Source organism: Bos taurus, chromosome 8 (assembly GCF_002263795.3).
Source record: "Bos taurus isolate L1 Dominette 01449 registration number 42190680 breed Hereford chromosome 8, ARS-UCD2.0, whole genome shotgun sequence".
NCBI classification, from domain to species: Eukaryota; Metazoa; Chordata; class Mammalia; order Artiodactyla; family Bovidae; genus Bos; species Bos taurus.
Genome location: NC_037335.1, coordinates 75,077,224 through 75,100,488, shown reverse-complemented (window position 1 = coordinate 75,100,488; position 23,265 = coordinate 75,077,224). Strand labels below are relative to the sequence as shown.

General features: G+C 39.3%; 1 protein-coding gene across 4 annotated transcripts in view; it reads right to left on the bottom strand.

The window, feature by feature from the left end:
- The window catches only part of NFX1 (nuclear transcription factor, X-box binding 1), a 66,377-nt gene that overhangs the window by 24,013 nt on the left and 19,099 nt on the right, over window positions 1-23,265 (bottom strand). For 2 of the 4 annotated variants that reach the window (NM_001102029.2, XM_005210326.5), the window contains 7 exon segments: window positions 3,359-3,389; window positions 7,859-7,956; window positions 13,446-13,663; window positions 13,747-13,846; window positions 17,312-17,451; window positions 18,966-19,037; window positions 22,146-22,251. In NM_001102029.2, coding sequence (NP_001095499.1) covers window positions 3,359-3,389; window positions 7,859-7,956; window positions 13,446-13,663; window positions 13,747-13,846; window positions 17,312-17,451; window positions 18,966-19,037; window positions 22,146-22,251 — 765 coding nt within the window. 4 annotated transcript variants of the gene reach the window in all.

The window sequence follows — 23,265 nt, the reverse complement described above, 5'->3', positions numbered from 1 at the left end:
AAAATTGGAAGAAAAAAAGGAATTAGGAAGACTGGGTGAAGATGTAGAGAAAAGGTACACTCAGTGGATGGGAGAATAAACTTTTGGACTACATATGTATCTATTAAAAATTTAAGTGGTGGGACTTCCCTGGTGGTCCAGTGGTTAAGACTCTGGCTTCCACTGCAGGGGGCACAGGTTCAATTCCTGGTCAGATCCCACAGGCCGCTGGGTTCAGCCAAAAAAAATTTAAAGTGGTAATTCCATTTTAAGGAGTCCTCCCTACAGACACACTTCTGAAAGCAGCTAGGACACCAAAAGCACAAGCAACAAAAGAAAAATAAATTAAACTTGACCAAAATTAAAAGCTATTGTGCATCAGAAGACACCATCAAGGAAAGACAACAACAATAATGGGAAAAAATATTTGCAAATCAGTTATCTCATAAGGGTCTAGGGTCCAAAATGTATCAAGAACTCTTTCAACTCAATAACAAAAAGACAACTCAATAAAAAAGGGAATAAAGGAACAGACTTTTCCAAAGAAGACATATCAATGGCCAAATACATGAAATGATGTCCAACATCATTAGTTATTAGGGAATGTAAATCAGAACCACAATGGTTTATCATTTCATACCCACTTAGGATGACAGTAACAGTAATAACAATAATAGTAAAAAAAACCCAGAAAATACCAAGTGTTGGAGAGGATGTGGAGAAACAAACCCTCAAACATTACTGGTGGGAATGTGAAATAGTGTGATGGCAGTTCTTTTAAAAATTCTACCTCTAATCAACACATAACCCAGCAATTCCACTCCTAGGTACATACCCAAAAGAATTTACAACAGGTACTCAAGTAAAGGAGGTAGCAGAGAAAGAGATGGTTAGATAGCATCACCGACTCAATGAACATGAATTTGAGCAAACTCTGGGAGAGAGTGGAGGACAGAGGAGCCTGGCGTGCTGTAGTCCGTGAGGTCGCAAAGACTTAGTGACTGAACAACAATAACAACTCAAATAAAAGTTTATGTACCAATGTTCATAGTGGTACTAGTCGCAATAGTCAAAAGAAGGAAAACAGTTAAAAAATAAAATAAAAAAAAGAAGGAAACAAAATTAAACATCCATTAACAGATGAATGGATAAACAAACTATGGTATATACATACAACAGAATATTATTCAGTCATAAAGAGGAATGAAGCATTGATATGTGCTACAAGGCAGATGAACCTAAAAAACAGGCTAAGTGAAAGAAGCTAGAGACAATATGTAAAGGTTACATATTGTATCAAAAATTCAGAATTAAATCCAGAGATAGGAAGCAGATTAGCAGTTGCCTGGGGCTGGAGTTGGGGTAAGGGGGAGTGAAATAAACAAAGGGTTTCCTTTCAGGATGCTGAACATACTTTAGAATTGATAGAGATGACGGTTTTACAACACTGTGAAGGCACTAAATGCCACTGAATTGTATAATACACTTTAAAATGTTTCATTGTATGCTTTGTGAAGGTGTTGAAGGCGCTCAAGTGTTTAAATGGCTTATCCTCATAGAGAATGCCCTCAAGAGGGAGAGCTATACATACTGACATGGAAGAATATCTTTGATACATTGTGCAGGGGGAAAAGAGCAAGTTCCAGACAGTATGTTTACTAAGAACTTAAGTTTAGGGAAAAAATAAAACCATACCAACACATGTATACATTGGTATGAATACAGAAAAGATCTGAACTCATCCTTGACAAATTAATGAGGTAGTTTTATCAGGGGAGTAGAACTAGGAGGGGAAAATGGGGGTGAGGGTGTATTTTTACTTCATATATTTAACATCTTATTAAATTTTTTAAATTACTAAAAAGTGTACTAATATAGTAAGTTTTCAAATTATGCCTTTTAATCACCAAAATTTTGACTGTGGTTTTGAGGAAGTTACTTTTAGTTACTTCAAGTATTCAGATATTTGAAGGAGATATTCAGCCCTTGTCCACCTTCCCCAGGCTAACAGATACTTCATTTTGTTCAGAAACTAGGCACCCATGTGTTCCCCCATTATACTGAATAGTCTAGCCTATCATGGTAATTCCATTCCCTTTGTGACCTAAGGGTTTAGGCAGAAACATATGATAAAGTGCACTGAGGGTCTTTCAGGGCTGTCTTCTTTGCTCTCAAGAAGGAAAAGAACGTTAAGAATCTCTCTTTCCTTTAGATGCATTGGGAGAGGACATAATGTATGAAATTGCTGTAGCTCACTTATACCTATGAGGGGAAAACCGAGAACATCATAGGAAGCTGAACTGGAGACCTAGAATCATTGCGTTTGGATTTAACCAACCTTGGACTTGTTCTGCCTGTACACTTCCTATTACGGGGAACAGTAAAACCTCCTTAGAGCTAAAGTCATTTTTCCTTGGGTTTTATGATACCTATAGCCAGGAGCACCCTAACCAGTACAGCTTTCTTCTTGACCAGAAAAATAGCTTTTATTCTGTGTAAGTTTATCTTCTATCACTTTTCCAGAACAGTTCTAAGGTGGTTTAAACAAAAATTACATGATGGTTAGTAAAACAAGGGTAGAACCATAATAAAGTGGAATATCAGGATCAAAGACAAAGGGAGAAACAATATTCTAGGTCTGAAGGCTGAGAAGGCTGTTGGCTGAGTCACCCTGTTCTAAGTATCCAACAGGCCTATCAAACCACAAGGAGATCAAGCATCAGAGTCAGTTTTTACAAAGCTTGCTTCATTAGATGCTATTTACCTTCTCTTCCTATACCAACAATTTATTATGAAAACTTTCAAACATATAAGAAAGTTGAAACAAATTTATAGTGAACACCTATACATATGCCTATTACCTAGATTCTACCAGTAGTTACACGTAGTTTTCCACATTCATTCTTCAACTATTAGTTTATCTTAATTTTGGATGTTTTTCAAAGCAAGCTACATACATGAATATATTTCCCTTATATTTTATAGCATTTCTTTAACTAGAATTCATGTTTGTTTGTTGTTGGTTTTTTTTGAGATAAAAGTTACATGGCTTCCCTGGTGGCTCAGTGGTAAGGATACGTGCCTGCCAAGCAGGAGACGCAGGTTCAATCCCTGGGTTGGGAAGATCTCTTAGAGAAAGAAATGGCAACTCAACCCAGTATTCTTGCTTGGGAAATCCCATGGACAGAGAAGCCTGGCGGGCTACAGTCCATGGAGTTGCAAAGAGTCCCACAAGATTTAGTGACTAAACAACAACAAGTTACACACATGTACAAAGTACCTTCACTGAATTCTAACAAACACATAACCCATCTCCCTGTCAAGATGCAAAAATTACCTTCACCCCAAGAAGTTCCATCACACCCCTTCCCAGTCATACCTTCACTTTTGAGACTGGTACAGGGAAGCTCCTACAAAAAAAAAGAAAAGGGAATAGTAACTATTTTAGGAATAAATGAAACAACACAACTGCAGTACAATGCTGAATGTAACATGCATATCCCCAAATACCCAGGACCCCTCTGGCAGTCACTATCTGGAGCTGGGTCAGCCCAGTCCCTGTATTCTTTACTCACAATAGGTCCCCAGGTCTAACAACTTTTCATGCAAATATAATTATAACATTCTTTGTGGTCTGACCTCCAAACTCACAGTAGATTACATATTATAAAATCTGAATGCAAACAAAAACTACTAAGGGTATGCAAAGCAAAGAGAAATAACTGTCTGGCAAGGGTATAGACAGAAAAAGAAGATATAAGAATTGAAAATATGTAACAATTAGTACCATATGATGCAGGGGCAACCAGCTCTACACACTCAGGAGTACCACAGCAATGCTGCTGAACTCTAACAAAGTGGAATGCAGAACTCCTTGGCCATTCAAAATTTTATTACCCTGGTTTGAATTATGTGTGAACAGCCTCAAAAGTCTATCACATGTAATTTTACTGATGCATGTTCCTGAATAACATGCATGGTGAGGCTGCTGTGTGAAGAGCGAGTCAGTCACTTGGGAGACAGGGTGTCTGGCCGGCTGCCCAGCATCTCTGTCCAAATTTGGCTTCAATGTCATGGACAGGCTGCTATATACTCAGAAATAAGTTACATGATAAAAACATTTCTTCTTTGTGAAAATGACCCCGAAAAAAAGGAGCAGCTGCTAGAGTTGATAACAGACATGAAGCTGTCTAAGAAACTGAAGCTTCTTGGCTAGAAAAACGTTTTCAATAAATTAGTGAGTTGGCTGGGTTCTAAGATAGGAAGAAACTCCTCATACGCTCTCTAGAGATATAAAGCAAAGATGACTCAGGAAACTGCTTGAGCGAGTGCTTTAGTTAACATGAACACTGAAAAACGTAAGAAATGACATGGTAGGAGTCTGGGGTTTTTGAGCACAGGCCATCCTTCTTGCTTGACCCTACAATAAACCTCCCTCTGCTCCAAAGTGCTTAGTTTCATTGTTTGGTCTCACTGTGCCTCAGGGACGTGACTTTGTGTTTGGTAACAATTTTGGTGAAGCTGGCCTAGGAGTCTGTGCTGGTGTGCGATGACCCTGGCCTGAGGTAGCCCCCACCCTGAGACTCCAGCAGCTGCCAGAGCTGAGTCATTCCAAGGAATGGGAAGGGATTCTCCCTGACAGGTGCCAGCCGCCCCAAGACATGAGGCTCTTTAGAGCTGAGAGAAAAAAAAGAAATGATATGCTGGAGTGGTATCTACACCTGTAGGGAAAAGCAGAGCTCCCACAATTCCCTACAATATGTATGAATTTCAATAAAAACTTAAATACAGCATTCTTTGTTAAGAGGTAATAAGATACAGCATACATTTCTTAAAGACTCCTACCAAAGGGGTTAAAAGAGAACCACCTTTGAAGCTTTAAGAAATTAAGTTTTTATTTACCTAGAAAACTCACTTCCATGGAAAAGCCCATTCCATTACAAAAGACATTTCATAGTTTTCTATATACAGGTCTTTAGTTTCTTTAGGTAGATATATTCCTAAGTATTTTATTCTTTCCGTTGCAATGGTGAATGGAATTGTTTCCTTAATTTCTCTTTCTGTTTTCTCATTATTAGTGTATAGGAATGCAAGGGATTTCTGTGTGTTGATTTTATATCCTGCAACTTTAACCACTATGAAGTACCATTTCACACCAGTCAGAATGGCTGCGATCCAAAAGTCTACAAATAATAAATGCTGGAGAGGGTGTGGAGAAAAGGGAACCCTCTTACACTGTTGGTGGGAATGCAAACTAGTACAGCCACTATGGAGAACAGTGTGGAGATTCCTTAAAAAACTGGAAATAGAACTGCCTTATGATCCAGCAATCCCACTGCTGGGCATACACACTGAGGAAACCAGAAGGGAAAGAGACACGTGTACCCCAATGTTCATCGCAGCACTGTTTATAATAGCCAGGACATGGAAGCAACCTAGATGTCCATCAGCAGATGAATGGATAAGAAAGCTGTGGTACATATACACAATGGAGTATTACTCAGCCATTAAAAAGAATACATTTGAATCAGTTCTAATGAGGTGGATGAAACTGGAGCTTATTATACAGAGTGAAGTAAGCCAGAAGGAAAAACATAAATACAGTATACTAACGCATATATATGGAATTTAGAAAGATGGTAACAATAACCCAGTGTACGAGACAGCAAAAGAGACACTGATGTATAGAACAGTCTTATGGACTCTGTGGGAGAGGGAGAGGGTGGGAAGATTTGGGAGAATGACATTGAAACATGTAAAATATCATGTAAGAAACGAGTTGCCAGTCCAGGTTCGATACACGATACTGGATGCTTGGGGCTGGTGCACTGGGACGACCCAGAGGGATGGTATGGGGAGGGAGGAGGGAGGAGGGTTCAGGATGGGGAACACATGTATACCTGTGGCAGATTCATTTTGATATTTGGCAAAACTAATACAATTATGTAAAGTTTAAAAAAAAAAAAAAAAGACATTTCAGGAAAAATCTGGCTGAACAATGAGGTGATTATTCAAGAGATCTTTCACTTTGTTAAATAAACTGTTTAACAGATGAGCTCCTCCAGCAATTTTAGAATAAGACTTTTATTTGCAAAAATTTAATTTACACAAAACTTTCAAAAGTACACTCACTGCCATGGGGTCCACTATTCGAGGGAGTGAGGTCACAGAGTGAATGAGAAGCTAAAAAGCACAGAGAGAAAGAGATTGCTGGGAGAAAAGCAAACTGACAGGAGTCATGTCTAGTTCGTGTATCCCCATCCTGTTTGTAAGTCTTGGTCACAAAGAGCATCTCCAAGGCATTAATAAATTTATGATTCCTAAATCAAAGTATCTCACAGCCTTCAAGCTGGTATCTACAAAGCATAAAGTGGTCCTGTACCTGACATTCAACATATCTTTACTATCCTATGTATTATATGATTTCATTCAGAAGAAAACCCCATGCATCTTCACACAACTTTAGTCTCATATAAACTACACTAATTACTCTGACATTCTTTCCTTTAATTCTGAAGCTTACCTATTAAGCTAGCTCCTAATTTATGGCCAATATCCTCAGAATCAATTTGCAGGTCAGCTGCTATCCAGACCGTGGGCTGTATTTAACAAATAGTATCAATGACTCAGAATTCTGTCTCTACTCCAGCCTGTGCTCTGCTGGGACAGGTGCTAATTATGCACTGAAATGACCAGAAGTATGTCAGAGATCCGGGCAGATCAACACTCAGTATGTTCCATGAGTAAAAGTACCCAAAGATTTCCACAGGAAAGTTTCCTGCCTCTTCTGGTTACACAAACAGAAACACGCATCAATTCCAAAACGGTAAGATGACTTTTTTATAACACATGATCCAATCAAGGTTGCCCCAGGCAGAAAGCAGAAATTGACAAAACAGTTGTATGGTGAAGAATTAACATTACCTGAAGAGAGGTTTGGCTTTTGTTACTGGCTTCTGGGAGATAATCTTGGAATATCATGCTTGATAGGAGTCTCACTGTTTGCCTGGGGCCTTGGGTCCCCACAAAGTCTGATAAGAGTTAGGGTGCAGGCTGGCCATACAGTGTTAGCAGACTTCTGGAGGGACTGGAGGCTGAAACTAGCTACATGGACAGTCAACCATACCTACATGATGGAGCCCCAGTAAAAACTGAACACCCATGCTTGGGTGGGTGAGCTTCCTTGGTTGGCAATACTCCACACATACAGTCACACACTGGTGGTGACAAAGTAACACTGTTCCAACTCCATGGGGAGAGGACAACTGGAAGCTTCATATTTGGTGCTGTCTTGCATTCAGCCCTACATACTTCTTCCTTTGATTGATGTTAATCTGTAATCTTTCCCTGCAGTAAACTGTAATCAAGCATATAGCAGTTTTCAATGAGTTCTGTGAGTTCTTGCAGCAAATAAACCTTGAGGGTAGCCTTGGGGACCACTGGACTGCAGCCGGTATCAGAGGTGAAGGTGGTCATGTGGACTAATTCAGCAGTTGTCTAAACTCCTACAACGTGTCAGAAGTGAGGGAGACCTTGTGGACTGTGTCCCCTTTAACTTCTTAGTGAGCTAAGTGCTTTCAGTGGTGCTAATGTTCTTCTCTTCTGGCATCTAGCACTGTCACACTTGTATTTAGTCGAGCTACTTGTATATGGGCCCTGAGCCTGTCAGTGGCCTCTGAGTCTTGCACGCTGGACCCCTTCATACCGATTCTAAAACTGATCCACAGTAGGTGTCGGTATATACTGGTTGGATTGAATGAATCATACACAATAGAACAGGAATAAGCCTGAGGTTATTTTGATTCCTTCCCTCCCATCATCACCAACTGATCAACAAAAAGCACTGGTGGCAACAACTCTAGCATCGTGAAGGATTTACCTTTGTTCTGAAAGAGCATCTGCAGGAAATAACTGATGTGCGAGAGCATGGTCCACAGTCTCCTTCATGACAGAGCTTTTCACAGGTATGAATGAAATCTTTAATAAAAATGAAAAGAGCTGGGGATGAAAATTGCAACTACTCATTTTCAGATTCCCAAATTCACTAGCCACAATGGTTCTCCACCTCTGTGTCCTGTAACTCCGTCACCAGAGCTGAGGGAAGACGGATGCTGTTAATGTCTCTTGCCTTATCTTCCCCTCATCTGGCCAGCTGGGCCTTTTCCAGCAAGGAAAGGCCCCAGCATTAGTCACAGGAATATGCTTTGGGGCACAAGGTACTCAAAGAAAAGATCTTCTGACTCTTTATTGAGACCTCAAGTCTCCAAATTAGACTTGGATCTCCTTAAAATTGTAGCCATGGGTGACTTACTAAAGTACTCGTGACTCTAGGGAGTCAAAATCATCTAGGGATCATCAATAACCAGAAACCACGATCCATAATCTCACTAAGTTCGATGAATGTCTGGTGATAGGTGGCCTGCCACTTGTTCTGTTAAGCTAGGTTTTAGAACAAGTCCTGTTTCGTGGACTCCCCAGGGATCATCCATAGTCTCTCTCCATGGCTGCTGTTTACATGATGCTTTTTTTCCATCCCTTTACCTTCAGCCTAACTGAAGATGGCATTATAGTTGCTTCTTTTTAAATTCATTTTGATAATCTCTGCTTTTTGTCTAATTGTTTAATCCATTCACATAAATGTTATTATTGATATAGTTGGATATATATCTGCCATTTTACTTTTAGTTTTATGTCTCATGGCTTTTTTGTTAATATAATCTTCCTTCATTGTTTTCTTTTACATTAAGTGAATATTCTCCACGGTTAACATTTTCCCCCAATAGTACCATTTTCCACTATATTTTGAGTTATCTTCTTAATGGTTGCTCTAGAGCTTATCAGTGGTACACATCTGAGTGGACTTCAGATATGTACAAACAATTCCTGTGATATAAAGAAGCCTTATACCCATACAGCTCTATTTTCTCTTCTCTTTTGTGCTATTACTGTTATATATATTACATCTAAATGTGCTACGAATTTAACACTACAATGTTAAAATTATTGCTTTATATAATGTTATGCCTATTAAAGAAGCTGAAAAAAGAAAGGAGAGCAAGTATACAACATAATTTGTTATATTTATCTTATTTACTGTTACTGGTTTTCTTCATTTGTTCCTGAAGATCTGAGTTACCATCTGATATCACTTCTTTAACTGCAATATAACCTTAATTCCACCTACTCCCTTTGTGCTGTTACTGTCAGATATATTTCTATATATTATAGGCCTAACGACACAATTATATTATTTTATACTATCACTTTTTAAATCAGTTGAGAATGAAGAAATATGCACTTATACTTTCTTTTATGATTATGTAATTAACTTTCCTCTTTGTTTTTTCTTGTGGATTTACATGTATCAGCCAGAAGACCTCTCTTTAGTATTTACTGTCAAGTAGATCTGCTAGCAGAGAACTCTTGATTTTTTCATTTTTGAAAGCCTTGCTGCATGTAAGATTCCTGGTTGGTAATTTTTTCTTTCAGCACTTTGGATAGGGCATCTCACTGTCTCCCTCTTGTGATCGTGTTCTCCACTGTTTCTGATGAGCAGTCACCTGGGAGTCTTATAGGGGTTCCCTAGTATGTAATGTGTCATTTTTCTCTTGCTGCTTTCAAATTTTGTCCTTGTCTTTGGCCTTCAGCACTTTTACTATGTGCCTTGGAATTTATCGTATGGAGTTTTTGAGTTTCTTGGATGTGCAAATTAATGTCTTTCAATAAATGTGAAATGTTTCCCACCAGTATTTGAATATTTGTCTGCTCCTTTCTCCTCTCCTGGTGCTCCACCATTCTCCTGATGTGCTTAAAGGTGTCCCATGTTTCTCTGAGGCACTATTCATTTTTTTTCACTTCATTTTCTCTATGTTTTGGGGATTATATTATCTCTATAACACAGATCTATCTTCACATTTATTGATCCTTTCTTCTGCCAGCTCAAATTTACTGTTGAGTACCTTTGATGAATCTTTAATTTTAATTACTGGACTTTTCAACTCCATATTTTCCTTTGGGTTCCATTTTTATAATTTCTATCTCTTTACTGATACTCTATTTGATGAAACACTGCCTTTGTACCTTCCTTTAACTCTTCAAGCATGGTTTCCTTTAGTTCTTTGAATCTATTCATAACAGCTTCCTTGACAGCTTTAAATCTGACACTGATCACTGTCACAGAAAACTGAAAGTTTCTGTTACCCATGGGTTTTTTTTTCTGTTTGCATACTTTGTAATTTTTTTGTTGGAAACTGAACATTTTTGGCAATCTGCTGTTGGCAGTAACTGGATACTGCTTCCTCCTCTCACAGCCTGTCTGGTTGCTCACTAGGCTATTTTAGTGAAGTCTATTTCTGTCACAGTACAAAGACACTGGTGCCATTCTTTTGATGGCACAACCCTAAGCATGTGCACTGTCACCTTGGGAAGACAAAGGTGTCAGCAGGACTCTCTGTCTTTCCCTGATCCTTCTGATAAGCCGTCTGCCTCTCTTAGTATTACATTCAGTCCTGAGGCTTCACTAATTGCTGGTTGACTGCAGCGTCCTGGGGCATAAATTGCTCAGCAGTCTGATCTAATAAAATTTGGGCAGAGGTCTTTGAGGCAACTCTATGAAGTTTGTTCTGATCCCAGGATGGTTCCTCTTGGTATTTCCTTCCCTGGTTCTCTCTGGTGAACCAGGTGGCCTATAGTTTAGCTTGTTGCTCTTAATTAAGAGGAACTATTGTTTTCTAAAGGGCCCTTAGGTCTGACTTCTCCACACTCTCTTTCAAATTAAACTCAGTTCCTTTAGGGAATATTTTGGAGCTCTCTTTCCTTATGGACTGTCTCTCCCCACTGGAAAAGGTCACTCAGTCACTGGGTGCTAGGTGGGACCACAGCCTCTAGTTTTCTTGGCTCATGTCTCACATTGTGAAACCTCTGCCCTACAAGTGAACTGGGGTGAGGGTGACTGAGGCCCCAGCACTCCTGCCTGCTGTGACTGGAACAGGGCCTCCAATCCATGTGTGACCAGTATGGAGGAAGGGAACCCCAAACCCGGCAGTAGTGCTTACCAGAAGTTTAGCCTTTTCAACTTGGAGCTGGGGGGATAAGAAATGCTGATGGTCTGCTCCTCCTAGCAAGTAACCCTTGACTGGGAACTGAGGGTGGATGAAGCCCCGATTTCTTGGGCACATCCATCCTTTAGTTGAGCTGATTTGGGAAGGGGCAGGGAAGGAGGGAGTAGGTTGTGACTCAAACAACACAGACTCTTGCTGTTCTTAACTCAGTTTTAGTAGGTTTTTCAATATAAATTTCTGCATTGGAGTTATGTGTGTAGGACAGTTTCCAGAGACTTTAAATGGTTGCTTGCTTTTTTTTTTTTATAGATTTCCCTAGCTTTGCTTGTTTTGCTCAGGCTACCATCCCGAAAGCAGAATACCACCTAGTCTTTTGTACTAAAGCTATGTGACTAGGATGGAAATTTCTTACTGGGTAAGATACTAATGGACCTAAACAAGATTTCTATAGATAAGCCAGGTCTGAATAAACATGAGATCCACTGTTACTGCTAGTTATGGGCTTTTCTTTGAGCTTCTCAATCCAACTCACCTTAGCTCCTTAAAAGCTTTCCATGATTAAAACTCTGCTGAAGTATAGCAGTTACTCTTTAAACTCCTGAGCAGGTCTTGTCCCATCCCCAGGTCTGTTCATACTGACAGCTACTGTCCTTCTCTTGCTCAAGGCCCTCTGCAGTAACCCATTTCACATTTCCTCTTTCTCTCCATGCCAATGAGCTACGTGAGCATCAGAGCAGTATATCTAGTCATATACGAAGCTCTTACGAAACTGACCCATGTGCTTTCTGAAATGGGAAGATCTTTACTGTCTCTCTGGATTTGCAAGTCATTTGATCTCTGTTTCACAGGGCTTATCTGAAGATACATTTTCCTGGTAGGCACAGAGAAGCAACAGACAACCGATTTTCCTGACGAGGTTGAAATGTATTAAAATAAGAGAAAAGGGCATTTCTTCTCTCTACATAATTTTAAAGTCAGACTGAGAAAAGGAATTAGGTAGGGTGCTCCTACTGGTACTTGGAAGAAATGTGAAATCTTTCTGCTTGAAAAAATGGAAACCAAACTTAAAAGAGTCTATCTTTACCACAGATAGTTATAGGAACACCTCTTTTATACAGACCCAATTGCTCAGTTTCATTTTTCTAAATACGCAGCTTTCTGCCAACTCACTGTAAAACTGTACATGCACATATCCCAAGGACTGCCTCAGAAAGTATCAGTCAGAAGCTCAGACTATTGCTTTACAGCTAATCTCAACAAAACTTTTCTGGTTTCTATATCCAAGTAATCAGAAGCCCACAAGTCAGAAGAAAAGGAGAGTCACTAAAGGTAGGCAGATGGGCATACTGAAAGCATTCACAAGAAAATTAAACAACCAAAATGTTTAACAAATAAGTAAAATAGTCAAACTGCACCTTGCTATGGGGAAATACCTGAGAAAACTCAGCAAGCCCAGAGGGAATCAGTGTATTCAGTAGAATACAATAACTGAGGTTCAGGGAAATGATGACTCTCAGTCAAATAAGGGGTAAGAAATTATCTTCGGTAACCTCTATTCAAAGAAAGAAGGTAATGTAAATTTTGAAAAATGTCTCTTCAAAATGATTTTCAGGAGGTGTTATTCTCAGTTAGATGGGAAACCTATCTGAAGAGAAAGATGTTTCTTGAGTGGTTCAAATGAATAAAGTTTAAGTGCACTTAAAATTTCAGTTCTTAGAGGGAGAGGGTGGGGAGATTTGGGAGAATGGCACTGAAACATGTATAATATCATGTATGAAACGAGTCGCCAGTCCAGGTTCGATGTACGATACTGGATGCTTGGGGCTGGTGCACTGGGACGACCCAGAGGGAGGGTATGGGGAGGGAGGAGGGAGGAGGGTTCAGGATGGGGGAACACAGGTATACCTGTGGCGGATTCATTTCGATATTTGGCAAAACTAATACAGTATTGTAAAGTTTAAAAATAAAATAAAATTAAAAAAAAAAAATTTCAGTTCTTAAAATGCCTCACCCAGTTAAAATGTTTCTATTATACGAAAATGCTTCTAAACACTTGCCGAACCCTAAATTACTAAAAGGATACCTGGCATTCATACTAGTATAGGCTGCTAAGAGAAATCATAAACACCACAACCTCTCCCCTCCGCCCCACCACAACAAAACAGTATCTAACCACAACTGACTTGGCAATACCTGAATTACTAATAGAACGATCATTCGGGCAAATGTGAGCTTTCACAGGTATATTTTAAGAAGAAAGAAAAAGTAATCACACAAATCTGATCATATTATTTAGAAAAACCTCTGATACTGTAACTGGAATTAAATACTATTTTGTTTAAGTAGTCATTGCTGCCAAATATTTACGTTTACTTTTTTAAAGACAACTTTCTGCCCACTAGTTACCTAGGGAACCACATGGCAGAGGCTTGCCACACACTTTTCCACATGAAGGCACAGGATCCATGCATGTCTTCCGACCACTACTTCCAAGTTCCAGCAACTGGCTGAGAGGAGTTTGCCCACAAGGGCAATAGCGCACCAGCTGGGGAAGCCGTGGGCACGGCTGGCAGGGCTGAGGGTGACACACTTGAGAACACGTATGGTTCCCACATTTCAAGTCCCTGTTAAGAAAAACAACACACTATTACATAATTGTTGCATTAAATACAGCTTTATTCTAACTGAGAAAAACATAAAACCTTACTTGCCACATATCTTTAAACAGCCAAAGTCCCCAAATCCATCAGACTTTCCTATGTCTGTTCCACATAACACATCTCGGGAGGTGCTGCCACAGTAGCATACTTGAAGACACAATTTCAAAAATGAAAGATTAGTAATCTGCACAAGTGCTTAAAATACTCTAGGCAATCTATAAGAAGACACAAAATCCTATTCACCACTGTTGATCAGACCCAGCACAGAAATAAATGTGGCATATACAGCAGCTCTAAGCCCCACCTAAGAGCTCTACCATAGGAAAAAAATTTAGAAGGTTTTGTTAATTTTAACACATCTCATGGTACCCCTGCAGCACACCTCAACATGAGCATTAAAGTGAAACAGACTAGTCTCTGGTCCATAAGGCCATGGTTGGAAACCATGGATCATGAGGCTCCCTGGGGTCCTATGGAGATGCCACAGAAGACGGAAGCTAAACGGGGTAATTATGGAGGCACTGATGATTGGATTCCACCCTCATTTCAACCAAGCAGCATAGATGTAATACTTTGTATCTTGGGGTTCACATAAAGTGCTTAGGAAAAGTGTCTGCTGCTAAAAGAAAATTTAAGATAGATACAATATAAAATCCTTATTAATTTGTATTCTACTATTGTTAAATTTGAAGTAATCATGTCTGAGTCCTGACACTGAGTAAAAAGTGTTTCAAAGAACTTGAGACTTTTATTGACTATACAGAGAATTCAGTCTAATATCTATAGATTTTTCTGTGGGTTGAAGAAATAATGGGTTGCTTTATGTGCTGCACTTAAGGAGTTATTTTCAAAGCAAACAAGAAAAGAGTTGGTTTCTGACTAATATGTAACAAAGTCTGGTAAGGACTAAATTTCATCAATTTAGGTAATTTTTCTGATAAGGGCCACTTTACATTTTTAGTTTATAATGAAAACTTTTTGTCAATTAAGATATTAACCAAGATGCTTGATTTTTTAAAATATACATTTACTCTCCCAGTAAATACATGGGCAGTTTCATTCCCTATTCTAAAACTCATTAAATAAAGATTTACTTATTAGATGAATTATAGGTGCAGGATATGCAATCAAGATTGGCAGAATCAACAAACTGGTAAACAAAATCCTAGCAACAGGCAGACTGTGCAAGCAGGCTTTTTTTTTTTTTTACTGTCTGCTCAAATAGAACAGACTTCTTTTTTTCCAGAGGTATAAGATAGCTATGAACCAAAGAATCAAGGGTCAGAAAATTGACAATTCTTTTCAAGTACACACGAACATTCTCTAGGACTGATGACAATACTAGGGAACAAAACAAACCTCAACAAAACAGAAACTAAAAAACACCTTGAGACAAAAAGTCTACAAACAAATGCTGGAGAGGGTGTGGAGAAAATGGAACCCATCTACACTGTTGGTGGGAATATAAGTTGATACAGCCTAATTGATACTCAGTTGATACTGATGGCCTAAATACTTTGCTAGATATATAATATGGACAAACAAAAAGTCTTTAATTGGGTTTGAAAAAATCAGCTACATACACAAAAATAGAAAGGAAGAGACTGGGATCCATACAAATCTGACAAAAAAGTGTCATTTAGTCCAATATAAATCAAGAGCTAAAAATGGTCCAGATCAAAGACAATCTATACTGCTAAGACCAAACTGCCAGTAGAGATTTACTCCTGCCTTATCTCAAAATAGGTTTAATGCAGCATATAAGGATATATGAGACAAATGAAGAGAACATAAAAGATGTGAAAATAAAAAGGAAAATAATGGTAAGGATACAGAATGAATCATAGCTAAAAAGTACACACTATAAAGATGGACATTATATCAGGTCAGTTATATCAGCTTCCTAAGATATTATCTTTGAGGAAAAACAACTGTTCTTGGAACTAAGAACAAACAGGACCTTCTTGTCAGAGGACCCATTAACAAAACACTAAATAATATACAGCACAATTCCCTATGTAACATCCTTATAGTACACACCACAAAACATTTCATAGGGCTATTTCTTATTTTAAGTGCCAACATAGATCAACAGTATCACATCAAAGTAAAATTTAATAAACTAAAACTATAGGACCAATGCATTGCAGCCCAGGATCTCTGCAGATTAAAGACAGCCATAAAAACAGAGAAAGCATACAGTAAGTGGTCTTTTGAGACTCACTTCTTTCACTTAGTATAATATTTTGGAGGTTCATCCACTTCATAGCATGTATCAATATTGCATTCCTTTTCACGGCTGAATAATACACCTTTTTATGGATATATCACGTTATTCCCTTTATCAGTTGATAGGTATTTGCGTTATTGCCACATTTTGACTATTACGAATAATGCTGCTATGAACATCCATTTAGAAGCTTCTGTTGGGTATATGCCGAAGAGTAGAACCACAGTCACATGGCAACTCTATGTTTAACCTTAGAAGGAACTACTACACTATCTTCTTTTTCCTTTTGGCTGCACCACACAGCTTGTGAGACCTAGGTTCCCTGACCAGGGACTAAACCTGGGCCACGGCAGTGAAAGCGCAGAATCCTAACCACCAGGCCACCAGCAAGAGTCCTTAGACTGTTACACTATTCTATTCTTACTGTGCCTTTAATTTACAGTTTTCTAGTGTTTAAAGGTGTCAAGCATCTTCTATGTGTTTATTGACCATTTATAATGATTTTCTTTTGTGAAGTACCTCTTCAAGTTGATTTGTAGGAGACTATCTTTCTGTTTTTCTTTAGAAGGAGTATTTTAAATATTCTGCATACAATCTGTGATTTATCTATTCATTTTCTTAATGTTGTCTTTTGTTGAACAGAAATTTCTTAATGTGATAAAGTTCAATTTAACATTTTTTGTTGCTCTATGAAATCTTTGCCTGATCCCAAAGTCATGAAAATATTCTTTTATAGTTTCTTCTGGAAACTGTTCCTGGGTTTTACATTTAAGTCCAAGATCCATATAGAACTAATGTTTGTGTAAAGAGTGAGACAGGGGTTGAGGGTCACTTTTTTCCCATATAAACATCCAGTTGTTCTAGGACTATTTGTAAAAAGACTCCTTTCCCCACTGAATTAACTTAATATCTTGGCTGAAATAAACTGACTGCAATATACCAAGGTCCATTTCTGGACTCTGTTGTTAGAATCTACTAGTCTACCTTTATACCGATAACCACATGTCATGATTACTATTACTTTATAAGCCTTAAAATCAGGTCTTTCAAATTTGTTCTCTTTCAAGATTGCTTTGGCCTTTTCTGCACCCTTTTCAAGTAGTCACTGCAAAAAGATTTCCCAAGCAGTTACTTTTAAACAGCATTAAAAAAACCCCTACTGTCCAAATTCTATAGGACAATGACCTATATTGGTATTATGTGACCAAAATAATGAAAACCATCCAGTCATTCATATATCTCCAGCTCTTCTACCCAAGATAACAGACCTAATAGAGTCTTTGTGAATACAGGCTTGAGAAAAATCCATGTCATCAATACAACTGTAAATAAGGTTCCAAAAAAGTCCCTAAGTAGGGCTGGCTGGTGTGCTCACCACTTACCCTGGTTCAGTATGACCCGACAAGGTTGGCATGGACCCCCATGGCACAGCTCAGCACAGTGGTGCTGACCACAATTCAAAATATTGTCACAAGGGTTTGAACAGTGAACTGAGACAGCCTGACCGCAGCGAACTGTGTGCCTATAAAAAGAGAAAACATAAAGACGGCATTAGCCTAATGTTGGACATTGAGGTCCTGTTTGACAGCTAAACTAACCCTTCCCCAAAACCTACTAAACCTCTCTAGGCCCCATTTCTCCTACTTCTTCTCTGTTTCCCTCCTCCAATCACTCCCTCAATTACTCTTCCTTTCTCCACTCTTCTTTTTCCTCCTTTGCTTCTCTGTCCCCCATTTTCTGGCCAGAAAGGAACTGAGGGCCTAAGTATTTGTTACACTGTGATTTCTCCCCTGAGCTGAAGCAGCATGCAGGAGGGTAAAGAGCCTGGAACTCCCACAGTATCTTACAGATCTGGGTGGAGAAGTTGGAAGATGTAGTTCTAATGAATATTCCTGCAATGAAAGCACAATGGCATTCTCCTGGGACCCTGCACTCTGGCAATTTCGGTAGCTATAATATTGTACTTAAGAACATACTGTATGTGACTTTGATTCAGGAAGGGAAATAATTCTGGCTTTGTTCTAATAAACATCCTGATTTCGCTGACCTATTAGCCAGAGAAGGATATGAGGCCACTGCTCTTACATAATTGTCTTCAGGTTTCTTTCCAGGGTAATGGTTTAGAGCTTGCAGTCTACTCTCCCACAAAAAATTCTGCTCTATTCCACTACTCTCACTTCAGCTGTGTATTTTGTTTTAAAAAGTCACTGTTACATACATAGATGATCAGTTTCCAGTGCTAAGCATCACAGCTAATATCAACCCCTTGAGGAAGACATTATTATTTCTACCATAAGAAGATAAGAAAAATGAGGCTCAGCAGGAGAAAGCAACTTGCCCAGGTCAACAACTAGTTAGTGGCAGAGCCCAAATGTGACCTGGGCTTTCTGACCAGAAGGCCTTGCATGTGATTCTCAGGCTACACTGCTACTCTTGTAAGTTCAGTAAACACTTAAAAAATGTTTATCATTGAAAAATCTGCACTATTCCATCTTGTCTTGTGGTTCAGGAATCACTGTATGGTCTTCACTGGACCTCAGAAGCACTCCACAGCTGTGCAGCTACCAATGGTCCCTGCACTGATAAAGCATAACTTGCACTGTAATGAAAAGAGGGCGGGCTCTGGGGGCCACTTATTCTTTCTTTCAACAATATTCACTGAAAACCTCCTAGACACCAGATACTACGCTAGGCACAGATAAATGATCCTTGCCTCCTGAACCTTAGCAGGCTGGGGTTCAACTCCTGGTTCTTTCATCCACTGGAGATGTTAAGAAAAAAGTCCCATAGTATTTCACCTAACACAATAATCTCACTTTTTTATAACGTTTTAATCACTTAAAAGATTGCAAAACAGGATTAAGGCAGCACAGGATTTACTATTTACAGAAAAGTACTATTTATACCTACCATGTATTAATGACAGTAAATAAATACTATTTGCACCTACCTACTAATCTTTCATTTTAGAAATTCATACATAAACCATCAATGTGGAAACTGAAGCCTTCTTTTGGAGTACAAGTCTAACTTTACCTGGTCCGTCCACATTCACATGTTTTAGTCATAAAGGCAGGGCAGGGTGGGCAAGGTCCTGGATGGCACAGACTAAAAAAGAAAAGTTTTGATGAATAAAACATATTTATGTATCCAAACCTGAACAAAGCTGTCCCAACTGACCCCGACTGTGAATATGGCAGCAAATAAACTTACTATGACATGTTTTAGTATTTATCTAAAGTTGATTAACTATTTAAACAAAGATACCAATAATGTTTTTATATAGAAAGGATTGATAGCAGTACCATTTTAGAATATTTAACTAGAAAGAAAAGCCCAAGTCAAAATACTGGTCTTATTTGGGTCTGACCAGTCAAAGAAAGCATTTCTAAATATGGTCTTGGCCCACTTAGTGCAGTGCGTAGGGATAAAGAGGTTGCCACTCAGGATGGTCAATAGAGTCCTTTAGCAGATCAGAGGAGAAGGCAATAGCAACCCACTCCAGTACTCTTGCCTGGAAAATCCCATGGATGGAGAAGCCTGGTAGGCTGCAGTCCATGGGGTTGCTAAGAGTCGGGCACGACTGAGCGACTTCACTTTCACTTTTCACTTTCATGCATTGGAGAAGGAAATGGCAACCCACTCCAGTACTCTTACCTGGAGAATCCCAGGGATGGGGGAGCCTGGTGGGTTGCCGTCTATGGGGTCACACAGAGTCGGACACGACTGAAGCAACTTAGCAGCAGCAGCAGCAGCAGCAGATCAGAACTCAATCAATGTTCAGTTCAGTTCAGTCACTCAGTCGTGTCCAACTCTTTGTGGCCCCACGGACTGCAGCATGCCAGGCTTCCCTGTTCAGTGTAACAGACCTCAAATCTGCTAGGTCCATGAGAAGTACAGACATGTTCTCATCTGCTAATGAAGTGCTAACAGGTGATGGGCTAACAACTCGAACAGTGAAAAGAAGGCGGGGGTGAGGGGAGGCATGCTGGTGAGTAACAAAGGGAAGAGGAACTCATGGAAAGGACTGGGCTCAATGATACGCTGTAGGTCAGAATCAGGCCTCTGAACAGAACTTTTTTTATAGGAGCTATGATAAAAAGAGACCAAAGGAAAAAAATAACAAAATGGATATATTTAAACAAATACTACCCTCTTCAAAGCAGACACCCCTGGTAATTACACAGAAATATCACTATTTAAAACATTTTGGGAACTTGGTGGGGGAGGCGGGGGGAGGTAGCATCTGCGTGATGGCAAATCACAATCCTTTGGGAGTTACAAGCCAATCAGAGATGAGTTGAATTCATCAAATAGGTACCAGAATTTGCTATAAACATCAGGTGTGCCTGCGTGGATTTTTTTATGTAACTCCTAAATCAGTAATAATAATTACTAAATCAGTTTTAAACACTGAAAACAATCTAGAAACATGTGTCCAATCTCCTAAGGTGACCCATGTGACAGACTAACCCACAGAAGACTAAGATTAAGCGTGCTTCTTTAAGGATGAGTATCATTATTCAATAGCTACATTCCATATGACACGCCTCAACACTTTCAGAAGAAATTATTTTCATGGCTGGACAGTTAAATAACTTTAGACTGAGAGACAAACTGTTGGTCAGGTGTGGATGATTCCAGGTTATTTCAAACATCCCTGAGACCTGGACTTAATGAGTAATGATTCACAACACTGCTATGTATCAGAATCACTTGGAAAGCTTTTACAATTACAATGCTTAGAATGCATTTGAGTTAGTTCCAGTGAGATGGATGACCCTAGAGCCTATTACACAGAGTGAAGTAAGTTAGAGAGAGATAAACAAATACTGTATATTAATGCATATATGGAATCTAGAAAGATGGTACTGACGAATCTATTTCGAGGGCAGCAATGGAGATGCAGAGACCAGACTTGTGGACAGAGCAGGAAGGGGAGGGTGGAACAAATGGAGAGGGTAACATGGAAATATATACGCTACCACAAGTGAAACAGACAGCCAGCGGGAATTTGCTGTATGACCCAGGGAGCTCACACCAGTGCTCTGCGACAATCTAGAGGGGTCAGATGGGTTGGGAGGAGGAAGGGAGGTTCAAGGGGTAGGGGACATATGTACACCTATGACTGAGTCATGGTGATGTATGGCAGAAACCAACACAATACTGTAAAGCAACGATCCTTCAATTAAAAATAAATAAAAATTTTAAAAAACAAACAAAAAAAAACACTACAAAGCTTAGACCCAACCACAGGAAATTCTGATTTAACTGCTCTGAGGCAGTGACTGGGCGCTTGTGTTTTAAAATGCTCCTTCAGTGACTGACCATCTGGTCTGCATCACTGCTGGTGTCCTCTGATAGTCACAACAGGGGCCCATTTCTATTGAAGGCTTCGGAAAGATAACTCATGCAAGGGTTAATTTCTTATTACTGAATTTACTCAAAATGCCAATTGAGGGAAGGAATAGATGAGTTTCTGGATTCTGATCTATGAAAGCAGTCAAAGGAAGAGGAGGGGCTGACTGCCCAGCAGATGGCAGACCATGCTGTTTAGCCCAGTCTGAACAGCTCTCCCACTGACAGTCCCCAGCACCACCCCCACATGCTGATCACAAGACCTCTGATCCGACTCCTGCTCCTGCAACAGAAACTAGATAACAGCAGAAGCAACTATAACATTCTGGTGTCTGTATTACTCTTAGATTTGGGTAATAAAAGCAAGTATTACCATTTTTTGACCACTTACCATGTGCCAGGCTCTGGGCCAAGTCTCTTAAGTGTGTTAATTTAATATTCGTAGAATTCTGCAACTAGTTTTGATCATATCATTATTACCTTGCAGGTTCAGACACTGAGGCTCAGAGAAGTAATTTGTCCAACATCACATAACTGTTAAGTGATGAACACAGGAATTAAACCTATGTCTGAAGTCAGTCTGTAGAAATTTATTTGTAACTGATCAACTGTTTATTATGGTTCATTTCTTTCCTCATCTGTAAAATGGAGATGATAAATACCTATACATCACCGGACTGTGGTTGGGATTCAGCGAGTCAACTTTTGTAGAGTACCTGGCACACAGCAAGTGCTCAGTGAATGATACCACGCTGTCCTTCTCCCAGGCCTGTTACACACTAACCAAATATGCGCACTGAGAGCCACAAGCAAAGCATGTTCACCAGGAATCCCCCGGAGTCCAGGGTTCCAACTTACAGGTTACAGGAATGTGGGCAGTCCTGGCCAGGCTGTTTCCTTCTACAGACCTCACCACAACTATGTGGAATTTCATTTCTGCTCCATTCAGGATTCTTTACCTTGCCTAAAACATATTAGATCAGAGATGTTATTAATTTATTAATTAAATAATTTCAACTGTTATCCCGTAGACTTCAGTGAAATCATACAATATAACCAGACAGTATGAAACACAAGTGAGGTTTTCATTAGTTCAATAAACACATTATCCACAAATAAAAAGTTGAATGTAATGCTACTTGTCAAAAGCTTTACCGAGTATGATAAAGTTGGGATTACCTGGAAAAGACAAACTAGTCATTTTTACTTACAAAAATGTCACTTTCACTAATTTAATCTAAGATTTTAAAAATAATCCTTTAAAATAAGTCCTTCTATAAATGGGTCTTTGAATTGACAGGGGAATATCTAAGAACCAGATAGAGGAAATAAGCGAAGACAGCACTGGCGGGGAGGCAGCAGTGACGGAAAGAACAGAGGCTCCCCAACATAGTAGGAACTTGCCTACTCTAAAGTTGTAATATAGGCATAAAAGGGTTACAGTTTTATAATCAAGTCACTCAAAAAATCTTTAGTAAGCCTCCTTCATGAACTCAGTGCATGGGCAGGAAGAGTAAAACTGAGAGCATGGGACTGCCCCTCAACCTTGAGGAATTCATTCTCACTCGGGCAATTTACACCCTAAATGAAGCCAATTCCTGATCCTTGGCCTCTGCTTTTCTCTCTTGCCTGTCTCTTTCAGAAATCTTGTTCATTTCTGTGAGGTTCCACACACCTAAAGGCCAATGAGTCCTAAATCTTTATTTTCTACATTGCCCTGAACCCTCAGTTTCAGTCCCACATGTCTAACTGTCTGCTGAACATCTGTGCTTGAGGTTTCAGCCACTTCAAATTGCCTATGTATCTATTAAGTTAGCATCTTTTTTCTTAGGCCCCAGCTTCTTCAGGGTTCCCTGTTTCTGTTAGTGATACCATCACTGTCGAGTCTCACAAACTCAAAAACTAGAGTCATCCTCCTTTTTCTTCTATATTCTGTTTAATCACCAAATCTTGTCAATTTTCCTACATAGTGTACCTC